The sequence below is a fragment of the Wolffia australiana genome, chromosome 9 (genome assembly GCF_029677425.1).
Source record: "Wolffia australiana isolate 7733 chromosome 9, ASM2967742v1".
NCBI classification, from domain to species: Eukaryota; Viridiplantae; Streptophyta; class Magnoliopsida; order Alismatales; family Araceae; genus Wolffia; species Wolffia australiana.
In genome coordinates, this window is record NC_135843.1 from 16,762,997 (window position 1) to 16,776,851 (window position 13,855).

Below are 13,855 nucleotides of genomic sequence, written 5' to 3' on the forward strand. Positions count from 1 at the left end.
TTCTGCAGATAATTTCTTTCACTTTCCTATTTATACTTGATTTACGTTGCTGTTGGTCAGGTTTGTGACGGATGACGGATGACGAATGGTGGATGACTGATGTCGGATGATGGATGATGGATGAAAAATGATGAATGACTGATGATGGGTATCGGATGATGAATGATGTATGATGGATGACTGATGATGGGTCTGATGATGGATGATGGATGTGTACGACGGATGATGTATTATGGATGACTGATGATGGATGAGAAATTACAAATGACTGATGATGGATGTCGGATGATGGATGATGGATGAAAAGTAACCAATGACTGATGATGGATGTCCGATGATGGATGATGGATGAAAAATTACGAATGACTGATGATGGATGATGGATGAAAAATTATGAATGACTGATGATGGATGTCGGATGACTGATGAAAGATCTCTGATGATGGATGATGGATGACTGATGATGGACGATGGATGTCGGATGACTAATGATGGATGTCTGATGATGGATGACAAATGATGGACGACTGATGATGGATGATGGATGTCGGATGACTAATGATGGATGTCTGATGATGGATGACTGATGATGGATGACAGATCATGGATGTTGGATGATAGATGATGATGAAAAATGATGGATGACTGATGGTGGATGACAAATGACGGACGACTTATAATGAATGACGAATGACAGATGATGGTGGACAGATGATGGATTATGGTGATGGATGATGGATGCCAGATTGATATGATCCACCACAATGTCTATGTTCAGAGGAACGTACGGCAACGGTCCAGCCCAGCAACGTCCGCCAAGCCCATGGTCGCTCCCATTTAAGCTTTCACTCGTGAGACTAGAGGGCAAGAAGAAGAATACTCTTGTGAGTCTCCCCCTTCCCCTACCTCCCTCTAGCCCTCTTCCTTTCTCTCTCCCTCTCCATGAAACCCTCTCGTTCTCACAGGTGGACATCGCCAGTCTACTCGCGGGACGTTCTCCTCGTCCGGCGATCATTCGCTCTCTCCTTACCATTCTCGTTCTTCTCTTACTCCCCGGAACATCTCTCCCTCTCTACTCTTCTTGGATATCAATCTGTTGAACTTGAGCTCTCTTGAATTACAATTCGAAAGTATTACATTGTGCAAGATCTGGTCTCAAATCGGGATCGTATCATAGATGATGGATGCGGGATGACATATGATGGACACTGGATGATGGAGGCCAAATGCCACATTTTGGCTGTCGGATGCCAAATGATGGATGATGGATGATAGATGACATGCCAAATGTTGGGATGTTAGATGCCAAATGACAGGTGAAAAATGATGTATGACAGTTGGATAACGGATGATGGATGACGGATTTGGACGGGTGGACGAGAAGTTCGTCCCTTTTGTGAGAATGGATTGTCCGGAGAACCGTTGTAAATCTACGGTAAATAAACACTTGATGACGTAACAGAACAGAAGGGGACAAAGTGGACTCACTGAACCGCAGGAAGGTTTTCGCTCAATTTTCTTTTTCGAGGTCAAGACAGTTTGATTCAACTTATTTTGCTACGCGAAAATAATGGCAGGCCAAAAATGCCAATGATGTCATGACTTTGGTTAAGGCCATGATGAAATTTACCTTTTAGTATGTTTTCATAAGTCCCAGTTAACATTATCAAGATAAATTTTTGTGCCAAAAAAAGTGAAACTATTGATATTTTTATGAGTTTGTAGGCTTATTTGTGTAGTTTTGTATGTTTAAGATTACTTTCTTGTAAGTGTTAGTCTTTGATATCTAGGATTTCATGTCCTAATAACAATATCAAGTATTGTATCCAGAAATACAATTGTATCAGATATCATTAAGGTTCATAATTATTCAAATAAGACCTATATTTGATACCATTATCAGATGATTGATAATGGCAAGACACTTTTTGGAACCCGAGACCAATATCCACTTTGGATTTTAATGTGGCTGACTATCGACTATCCTTATGGATATCAAATATTGACGACTGATTCCTTCTACTACATATATCATATGACAATATAACATGCATACAAATTATTTTTATCTAATTTAGCATTAAGAGGAAAAAATATAAAGAAACTTCAAAAATTTTGAAATAAATATGCTTGACTCTATCCCAAATAACCATACCTTTGTTCAACAACATACGATTGCAAGAAAAACATTAAATTTTATATATTTTCTTAAGACTAAAATCTTCATAGCTAACTTTGATAGTTTCTATATCATTGAATAAAATTATAGAACTTATGGCTGTATTTTACGCATCGTAGAAGAAGAAGAAGAATAGGAAGAAGAAGAAGATGATGATGATGACGATGAAAATATTAATAAAAGCATAGGAATAGAAGAAGAAAGGAAGAATCAAAGTAGAAGAAGAAAATAAACGAATAGGAAGAGAAGAAAAGTAAAACGAAGAAGAAAAGGATGAAATCAAAAAGAGAGATGAACAGACAGGGTGTGCTCCGGTTTGACCCTTAGCTGGATCCGGTCCGACCGGCCGGTCCGGTCCGGTCCAAAATGGACGGCTCAGGTTGAGCTTCGGGACAGTGAGCTGTCCTTGTCACGTGCCAAATCCTAAAAGCATATCCGCGTTCCTCTTCAAGTCCCCGACGCACCAATCAAAACATGCCACGTGGACCCAAACTAGTCTCCCCACCGTCGAAAGCTCCTAAACTGGGCCCCGCTTTCTGACATCAGCAGGCGAAAGTATTAAACTAGTAGGATTCGGCCACGTCGGCACCCCGTGCAAATCTATACGTACCGCAACAGCGCAAAAGATCGCTTTTATTTTCCTAGTATTTGAATAAATATCTGTAGAGTGAGGACAGCGCGTCTTTGTCACGTTTTTGCTGACTTAAAATTGACAATTCTGGACATCATTTTTAATTAATTTAAATATTCCATTCCTCTTTCTCAGAAAAATCCATCCCCGGAAGGAGACAATTGTAAAAACACCCACACTGGACGATCGAGCCGATCGAGTAACTTGATCGAGTTGTTTGATTGAGAAGCGCAGCCCACAAATAGATGACAAATATAGACAATGAGACCAGCAATCGGATCGAATCAGATCGAATACGAGATGAGTAGCCCACAAGAAGATGACCGATAGAGACGAGGAGAAAGGCAATCGGATCGGATCGGATCGAAGTCGAGAAGCGTAGCCAACAAACAGATGACTGATAAAGATGACGAGACCGAAATCGGATCGGATCGGATCGAATACGAGACGAGTAGCCCATAAGAAGATGACCGATAAAGATGACGAGACCGATTATTGGATCGAATCGGATCGAATACGAGAAGAGTAGCCCACAAGAAGATGATCAATGAAGACAACGAGACCGATAATTGGATCGGATCCGATCGAATACGAGAAGAGTAGCCCACAAGAAGATGACCGATGAAGACGACGAGACGGACAATCGGATCGGATCGGATCGAATACGAGAAGAGAAGCCCACAAGAAGATGACCGATGAAGACGACGAGACCGATAATCGGATCGGATCGGATCGAATACGAGAAGAGAAGCTCACAAGAAGATGACCGATAAAGACGACGAGACTGACAATCGGATCGGATCGGATCGAACACGAGAGGAGTAGCACTCACAAGGGGACAATTAAAAAATCGGCTCACGCCAAGAAGAGAATCCGACTGGACGGCCAGACGGGCACCAAGTGGGCCCTCCGCGGGCTATCGGATCCTCCGTAAATTAGAATTTCCCATTTTGCCCTTCCCGCATCCCTATAAATACCCCAAAACCGGTCTTCTTCTTCCTCGGAACTCTGCACCAACCTCTTCTCTTCTCTTCTCTTCTCTCCGGCGATGTTGTCTGTGAAGCTTCCCCCGGCCACGGCGATGGCGATCGGCATGGAAGCGCGGCGAGGGCGGATCGCCGCCGAGCTCCCCGCTCTCCGCCATGGAAACGGTGGATCGATCTCGGCGAAGAAACCGCTTCATCTCCGATCGATCGACGGAATGGCGTTTTTCCCGTCGATTTCCGCCGAGAACGCGCGGAGACGAAGCGCGGTGGCCGCGGCGGAGGCGTTCGAGGCCGGATCGGAGGGGGATTCGGCGGAGAAATCGGTCTCGGCTAAGAGGATCAAGATCGGGATCTATTTCGCGACGTGGTGGGCGCTGAACGTCGTGTTCAACATCTACAACAAGAAGGTCCTCAATGCGTATCCGTATCCCTGGCTGACTTCTACTCTCTCCCTGGCGACTGGATCATTGATGATGCTGATCTCCTGGGCTACTCGCATCGCCGAGCCGCCCAAGGTGGACGTTGAATTCTGGAAAGTTCTTTTCCCGGTGAGAAATTTTGGATTTTTCAGTTTTTTTTGGGATTTTGGGGGTTTTTTTGGAGATATTTGAAGGGGGTTTTGGGTTTAGGTTGCGGTGGCGCACACGATCGGGCATGTGGCTGCGACGGTGAGCATGTCGAAGGTGGCGGTTTCGTTTACGCATATAATCAAGAGCGGGGAGCCGGCGTTTAGCGTTCTGGTTTCGAGGTTTTTGTTGGGGGAAAGCTTTCCTCCTGGGGTTTATCTGTCGTTGGTTCCGATCATTGGAGGTTGCGCTCTGGCGGCGCTTACGGAGTTGAATTTCAACATGATTGGTGAGCCGATCGGATTCAGATCTATATAATTCACTCAAAAGTCTCGTTCTTTCTTTCGTTCTGTTGATAAATCCGCCAAATTTTCATCGGATTCAACGTTTTTGTTCTTGAACTCTGCGGTTTTTCCCGACTTTCTTCCATATTAATCTACTATGTCCTTTGCCATTCTCCTAAATTCTTTCTCATTTATCGATCTATTTTTTTTTCTTATTTAAGCATTCTGTTCTCCTCCTGCTCGACATTTCTGCGCAATTCTTCCTCCAAAGTGCGATGATGAACGCCGACTCCATCTCATGAGTCACCATGACTGATGGGCAGATCATTTTCGAGGCTATTCATTTCATCAAATCATTTATGCACACTCATTTCATCAAATAACTTTGCATATTCCGTGGATATCGTTTCTTTAGATCTTTAAGATCTCCCCACTTCTTCATCCAGGATCATGAATTTCCCCTGTTTTTTTTTTCCTCAGGATTCATGGGGGCGATGATCTCCAACCTCGCATTCGTGTTCAGGAACATCTTCTCCAAGAAGGGCATGAAGGGGACCTCAGTTAGTGGGATGAACTACTATGCCTGCCTCTCGATGATGTCGCTCGTGATCCTCACCCCCTTCGCCTTCGCCGTCGAGGGCCCACAGCTCTGGGTCTCCGGCTGGCAGAAGGCCGTGGCCGATATCGGCCCTCATTTCGCCTGGTTCGACTTCTCCTACCTCCCTCTTGACTAGACATCGGCCCCCTTGATCATGATGGTGATTCGTCATCATCCCCATCATTTGTCTGTGCCACGATGACGATGATGACAATGTCGTTGTTGACATCGACATTCATACCTACACATCGATGACGACGAGGACTAGTCGCGCGTGCCATTGTCATTGCCCCATCATCTCTTTTCTATGCCTGGATGATGATGATGAGGATGGTATCTGCATCATTGCCTTCCTACCCATTGATGGAAATGACAATGATGATGATGATGAGGATGGTATCTGCATCATTGCCTTCCTACCCATTGATGGAAATGACAATGATGTCGAGGATGATGATGATGATGAAGATGGTATCTGCATCATTGCCTTCCTACAATATCAGAGAGTTAAAAAATCATTACTCATAAACCAATCCTTTTAATAAAAACTTATTTTTCTTGAAAACAATATTACTGAGAAATGCCACTCGATACCAAACTTATTTACCCCGCATTCATTGTGTTCAGAGATTTATTACTGAGACATTCGACATAATACAAAACTTATTCCCATTAGAGGAATCTAAAATTAGTACAAACTTTAGTACCTCGCATAAAAGGAGTTCAAAAATTATTACTAAGAAATTCAACGTAATACTAATAGTAGATAGTAATCAATGACAAACAGGTTCTATGACGGACTCAATACATGCTCCTTTGTATCTTCTAGAATGGTGGCAATGATGATGATGATGCAGATGACAATGAGGGAATTGCCATCGTCACCGGCAGATACCTACTAACCATGACAAACACCTTTGATGAAAAAATCCATTTTTTCCAGGTGGGTCGCTGCACAGAGCGTGTTCTACCACCTCTACAACCAGGTTTCCTACATGTCACTAGATGAGATTTCGCCATTGACATTCAGCGTGGGGAACACGATGAAGCGGGTATCCGTGATCGTCTCCTCAATCATTATCTTCCGCACGCCAGTTCAACCCGTGAACGCGCTCGGCGCTGCCATCGCTGTCCTCGGCACTTTCCTCTACTCCCAGGCAAGCTTTGCCAGAGCTCGTCGTCATCCAGTTAAACAGTCTTCGCCCGTAAACTCATGAGGATTATGTTTTTTTTTTTTTGCAGGCGAAACAATGAGGCATTGTTTAGGGATGTAGATATAAAAGGCGGCCATGGAAGGAGGAATAAGGCGGGGATATTTAACGATGTACTAGGTTGAAGCCTTGGACTTTGCTATGGGGTTTGTTCTGCTAGAATTTGACTGCATTTTTTATGGTATAAATGCAATAAAAATCTTTCCGTTGGGTCCTCATTTCCTGCTCCTTGATAACTTGTACTGTTTTCTTATATTTGATCAACAAATTTAAAATTTCACTACGTGCTGCTCTGTTAAACCATGACTAAATTGCAATGTTTGTTTTTCATCTAGCTTTAAGATATTGCTATTTTTTACAGTTTTTACTTTTTTGCTAAATATTAGCAGTAAAGATCATGTCATTTTTTCTTGATTTTGCGCTTTCTATGCGTGACTTGAATTTTTTTTGGCTAAAATCTCGCGGTTGGTTCCAAATTTACGGTTTTAAAAACTAGAAAGGCGTTATTTACTTTTAATTCATTGTCGTTTTCAAAAAATATTTTTATTCATTATCGATCTAAGACCTTGAACTTCGCCCTTTATATTACTGAAGGCAATAAATATCTCGACAATGGGTCCTGATTTTATGATTTTAATCTTTCTTTCATCTTGTACTTATTCCACAATTTTTTGTTTCTGAAATAACTGTATTTTACAGTTTAAATGCGATAAGATCGTGTGATTTGATCCATATTTCTTGTTTTTAAATCACTCATAAAATGTAGCCAATAATCAGGGCCCATAAAATGTAGCCAATAATCAGGGCCCAATTTCTGTTTTTTTTCTGTGTTTGTTCTGGGTAAATTTGGTTACAATTTTCGCTACCAAAGCGATTAATTAATCTTGCCGTTTTCTACTGATTTTATTCTATTCAATAAATTTAAATCGTTATGAGATTTTATTTTTGTTTTCTAGCGACCACGTTTACGAACAATGATGGACAGCAAATATCTTCATTTGTAGGAGAGATTTTTTGTCGCTTTTCTTGTCTTGTTTTTACAAGTTGGATTTTTCTTTGATGTTGACTCATAAATTAATCTTTGAAGTTGTCGTCTTGTTTCTATTTTTTTTCAGATATTTTGACTACTTGCTGATGTGACTGATAAGCTAGTTTTGGTCATTTGTTGACGTTTTTCATATATTTTATGCTAAGTTTATTCCGTAGAATATTATTATGCTAAGTTTCTGATGCGACTGTTTGTATGTTTTTGGTCATTCTTTGCTGTTTTGATACTTTTATGCTAAATTATTGCATGTAATAAAAGTATTCTGTTCTGACTGGAATGTTCAGATATTTTTGGCACTCATTGCTGCTTTTATATTTATATGCTAAATTTAGTGCAGTTAATAATACTATTATTTTCTGATTTGACTGTTTAGATATTTTTATCATTCATTGCTATCTGTATTCATATTTTTATGCTAAGTTTCTTGCATCTGTTTTGATACTTTTATGCTAAATTATTGCATATAATAAAAGTATTCTATTCTGACTTGGATGTTTAGATATTTTGTCATTCTTTGGTGCTTTCATATTTATATGCTAAACTTACTGCATTTAATATTATTTTCTGATTTGGCTGTTTTCAAATTTCTATGCTAAGTTTATCGCATCTGATATTATTACTCTGTTCTGATGTGACTGTTTAGATATTTTTTATCACTCCTTGCCGTTTTCATATTTCTGTATTAAGTTTATTGCATGTAATATTATTACTTTCTTATAATGTGATTGTTCAGATATTTTAATAATTTAATATGCCAAGTTTATTTCATAGTATATGATTATTCTGTTCCTATGTAATTGTTTAGATTTTTTATCATCCAATGCTGATTTCATATTTCTATGCTTAGTTAATTGCATATAATGCTATTACTTTGTCCAAACGTGATATTTTATATCATTCATTGCTGTTCTCCCATTTCTGTGACAAGTTTATTGCACACTATATCACTACTTTTTTCTGATGTGACTGTTTAGATATTTTATATCCTTGATTGTTGTTTTGATATCTCTATGATTACTTTATTGGGTAGAATATTATCAATCTGGCATACTACATGATCGGGGATGTGAATTACTGAGAATGAGAGAGAAGATATGTCTTTTAAATTCTTATTTTTTTAATGGAAAATTTAAGTAATGGTGCAATTGAGAACTTTTTAAGCCAACAAATTAAAATGAGGTTAGGCTGACAAGCCTAAATAATAATTGTTCTTTCAAACCAAATGTACATCAAAATTTGAATCGTTCAAATTTCACTACATACACTAATCTATAAAGCATTCTGGTAGTGTATTTTCATAATGCTTGATTATTGATATAGTGTAGTTCATGACATATCATTTAGGCAAATGTTCACATGACATAGGCCCACTTAAAATACTTAAGCCCCCAATATATTGATGTGCATTGTTCTTGGTTGGAATGGGATAAAAAATATATTTTTCATAGCAGCTGGAGGATTCACTGGCCTGGCTCAGTAAATCAAATTTCAATTGGCGTTTTTTTTAAAAATCTAAATTAATTAGAGAAAAGAGTTATGCTCCCATGAGACACTAAAAACATATTCGAGGGTTTTTGGACTCATCTTATTTCATTCATTTGGAAAACATTAGATGTAAAAAATGTATTTTTGCAATAATTCTTATCAGTGAGTGCAATGTTACTCAATTTAACATTCGGGTTCTTTTTTAAAAAAAAAAATTCATTCAAGTAAGCATGTGAATTAAAAGTGGCCTTAGCAAAGTTCACATACTAAATTTGACTGTGGTATGAAAATGAGATAATCCTTTATTAATTGATAGCGTAAGAACCCTCCAAGTCAAAATAAAAGGCTCTGTTTTTTATGATATCATATTTAACGTATAAAAAATAACTTGTTATTAGAACCAAATGAAGAAAATTGGAATTTTTCAAGAATGCATGGATTTAACGACAAGTTATCAATAATACTTACCTCCAATGATTATCCAGAAATACATTCAGGTTTTATTTAAGATAGAATAATCAGATGGATTGAAACAATATATATTGTGAAGTTGTTTTATGATGAAATTATATATAGCCTCAGCGAGTGATTCCACATCTTGTTCAACATTCATTAATACAAATCATATTCACTATTATATGTGTACAACATTTATAATGAAGTCTATGGAGATATGTATCGACAAGTGTATTATGATGATATAGAATATCACTATCTACTCTAGGCTTGTATAATGAAGACGGTTGATCCCATAACCATTAGTGTGCAAACACTAAGGGCAAATAGTGTGTGCTCTTTCAGGAAAGAATTCACTAAATTTCTATAAGTGTTAGCAACCGTCGTATCAATTGGATTAAAGCTATAAATGATTACTTCATTCATATGTTGGATTTAGTTAATTAATTGGGGTTTATTAATGGGCTACTTCCCCTATTTCATTATTTATCTATATGTAATGGCACTTTAAGCTGGGTCCATTTCAGATTTTCTCTCCTACTTATAAATGTCATAAATCTTGGATAAACCTCTTCCTAATTAACATTGGGTAATTCTTGGATTTTCCTCGATATTTCATCTCCAATCTGTCAGCATGGCATATGCTCTTCTATCTTTGGCGCCATTTTAGTTTCCATTGTCGTTTGTACCATTTTTCACCACCATACATAATGGCTTTGCTTTCTGCTCGTGTCAATCGAGTTGTTTGCATTCACTCAAACACCACAACTAATGACAAGATAGTGTGAGCGAAGGCAGAGGTAAAACCAACACAAGCTGAGGCAATGCTAATGCCATTAGAAAGGGAAGGGCAGTAGATTTGATGTCAGCAAAGTCTGAGCTAGTGCTAAGTGTGGTAGAGGGGGGAGCAACCCTGCTTCTACACATGCCAAATCAATGTCATTTCTCCTCCTCTATGTCGTATCATGGCCACAAATGATTCAACTACGTCAGCTGCCACTTTGTTGTTGGGCCCATCCACTATGTGAACACCAGAATTGACTAATTCGCACTATCCTCTATCATTGGCTTGATGTTGAGGGTGTTGTCTACTATTGGCTCCCTGATAGCATTAGTCCATCCTTTTCAAGGTAATTATTATCTCTCCATTCTGTAAAAGAGATTTTGGACATTGGCCAAGAGTCTCATTCAAAATATAAAAATTGGCTATTATCTATCATTCTGTGAGTTACTCTCCAAAGCTGGTCCATTATATCTTATTTTTTTTGACAACATAGAATCAAATTGTCTTTTTTATGGGCTGAGTTGGATCACTATGTGCCCCTTGATCTCAACTTGATTAATCATGGATACATTCTTAAACTGAAGTTCTTCAAATTCCTCATATGATGGAATTTAGAGTATGAGCTTTTGTGCTGCCAGCTCATCCATCAGAAAAAGGTTTCCTAGGAGGCCCTTCATACTATTTGGGTTGAAGAGCCATGATATCACATTTTTACTCTAAACCATCCTCTTTAATGATTTTCAATAGATCGGGATCCCTTTCCCTGTGCCTACATAAGGAGTGTCATCTCATATGTTATCCCCTATAGTGAGCCGGCCATGCATGGCTTCGTTGGTCTTCATGTCATCACCACTAGGTCAGGGATCAATGGATATATTTCTCTGCTATAAAACAATTTCAAGAAACATGGTCATGTCATGGAAAATTTCTGCAAGCTGCACCACTTTGGCATATCGTCACTTTACCTTCGGCATCAGTTCAGGCCATGGCATGTCCTCCAATGCCAATTCATTGTTCTTACAATAATACATCAACCATCAGCAGCCGATGCATCATCCTCTATGGGCGATCAACTGAGGCGTGAGTAAATTGACCAACTTTCTCCAACTTTATTCCAATGTGGAGGGCTCTACTCTGGTTCGTGGATGCAAAATATTATCACTTAATTTCCCTTGTCTTCTTTGATGCAATGTATTATTGACTTAGGTGCTACTGCTCATATGACCCTTAAAATCCATTATTTCATCATCAACACCCCTCTCCTAATTCTCCTTCTTTTAGAACTATGTCTGGTGACCTACTTACTGTCACTGGTGACCTCCTAATTCTCCTAATTATCCTAATGTTGGAACTATGCCGTGGGGTGTCTCCAATTCTCCGGTCGAATACTCTCATCCATGTCCTTGTTCCAGGTTATTGTTAATCTCATTTCTCTTTGCTACCTAGTTCAAGACTTATCATTCACTCTGAATACATTATTTCTATCATGATAAGGTGTTGGGGCAGATGACTACACTTGCCAGGGGAGTGTCTCTATATCTTCCATGTCTCCTTCGATCTCTTTTGTCCAAGTTGCTCTCTCCTCTATAACACAATAAGATAATGGGCTTATTTATTGCCAATTAGGTCGTCTTTATGTATTCTGAGTTGATGTCCCCTCATTTTGACATGGATGTTTTATGACTCAGTTTTTTAAGACCACATCATTTGGCAAAACACACTTGGAAAAAATGCTCCTCCTTTTGATCTTTCTTCACCCTCGTCTTTCCCTTTCTATGTCATTGTCAACGATATGTAGGATCCTAGCCCCATTCATAACATTATGGGTGCGCGATGATTGGCAATGTGTAATTTATTCCACCTGCTTGACTGGGGCTATCTCTTAAGATATGATTTTGACCTTATTATTATAGCTATCATTCTGTTCCATGCTCCCATCCAAAATCATTTTTCTACATTCCCTATAATAGGGTATATAATTACATTCACTCCACCCTTTCCACATTCTTTACTTCTCTTGGCATTTCTCGCAAAACATCTAGTCTATATGCTCCTCAACATAATGGTATTTCTGAACTCAAGATTCATCACATCTTTGATCCCAGCGTAGTTTTCTCCCTGACATGAGAGGCCTGAATATTCACGGGCCGAGGCCTTTCTCACCATGGTCCACATCATTATCAGCCTTGCCTCTTGCGTCTTTTCCCATATCCACTGGTTTGTTTTAATACTATCCTTGTACTCTTTTGAAGACAAGCTTGATGCTAAAACAATGTCTTTATGGGTTATTTTCCTCATAAAAAGGACTACAAATCCTATCATTTGTCTACTCATCACTTGTATGAGAGTAAATATGTGTCCACTCCCTTCCACTCTTCCAAATATTCCAAGACTACTTCTCATCATCTTAATGATGGGTATATTGGTTTTCCTTTTCCCCTTATTTATCCTCCAATGCTTAATTCCTATTTGTAACCTTCTTTTGAAATAACTTCCTCTTTGCATGCTTCATCTATTTATCTGATTGATGCAAATTTGGTTTTTCATTTTAATATCATTCTAAATTTGATTATTCCTATATCAAATAAAATTTTCAACTATGTAAACTCACTCATATATGTATAATGAGAGTGAGGTCGTCTCCCCAGGGACTGGCCTTCAAATATTGATCTAATTTAGAGATAGGATTACAAAAGATAAGGTGATATGGTGAGAAATAAGAGATTAATTATGTAGTAAAATAATACATGTGATAAAGTGATAATAGGAAGGTAGTAAAAAGAGGGAAAATAAGGAGAAAGAAGTAGTTAGGGTAACAGAGAAATTAGGATTATATATAATAATAAGTGACGAAGCAAAAATAGGTGTGTTAATTTTGTGTCATTATTATTATTTCGCTTCAATCAAATAAAAACTTATGAATTAGTAATCTTACTCAGGAATGTATAGTTGTGAGTAAGGTCATCTCCACAGGGACTGGCCTTTAGGGATGTACTCAATAATTGAGTTTTTATTTAATAAGATATAGTAATAATAATATATATAAGAATAAGATATAATAATATTACTAAAGATAGTAAGTATAAGAAGAGATATGTAATTAGTAAGTAGTAGGGAATATTAGTTTAATTAGAGATCTAGAGAAAGGAAAATATCTTATATTATACCTACTTAGTTAGTCATAGAAACTAAGTACAATCAAGAAGTAAGATATTAGAGGATATAGCTAAGGATGATATTATTATAGTTAGTGACAAGATAGATAAGTGTTTAATAAGAGTAAGTATTTTAATAAGACAGCAGAAGAGAGACGAAGAAGAAATTTATAGCTATGGAGAGATTATTTAATTAAGTATAGATAGGTGAGCTAGAGAAGTACTTATATATATCAATAAGATAGATGGGATGAGCCAAGTAATTACCTTGCTATGATATACTAGGTAAGTGTTTGATTATGGGGAGATATTAAGAATATATTTTTATGGAATTTTATAGATGTTCAATTAATTATTATATAGTTACTTTTCGTATTTATATTTATTTATATTTTTATATGTATTTTTGTAATCGATTGCAAGAAATAAAGGTTGATTTAGCCGAACACCTGAGAGGTGTTCGACCAAATGC

The 13,855-nt window shown here is 38.0% G+C and overlaps 1 protein-coding gene across 1 annotated transcript; it reads left to right on the forward strand.

The window, feature by feature from the left end:
* The first annotated feature begins 3,814 nt into the window (after positions 1-3,814).
* Positions 3,815-6,673, forward strand: LOC144707492 (glucose-6-phosphate/phosphate translocator 1, chloroplastic-like). The gene is made up of 5 exons (XM_078580621.1): positions 3,815-4,344; positions 4,426-4,651; positions 5,127-5,349; positions 6,188-6,401; positions 6,487-6,673. The coding sequence occupies exons 1-5, from the start codon at positions 3,859-3,861 to the stop codon at positions 6,496-6,498; spliced, it is 1,161 nt and encodes a 386-aa protein (XP_078436747.1). The 5' UTR covers positions 3,815-3,858; the 3' UTR covers positions 6,499-6,673.
* The last annotated feature ends 7,182 nt before the right edge of the window (positions 6,674-13,855 follow it).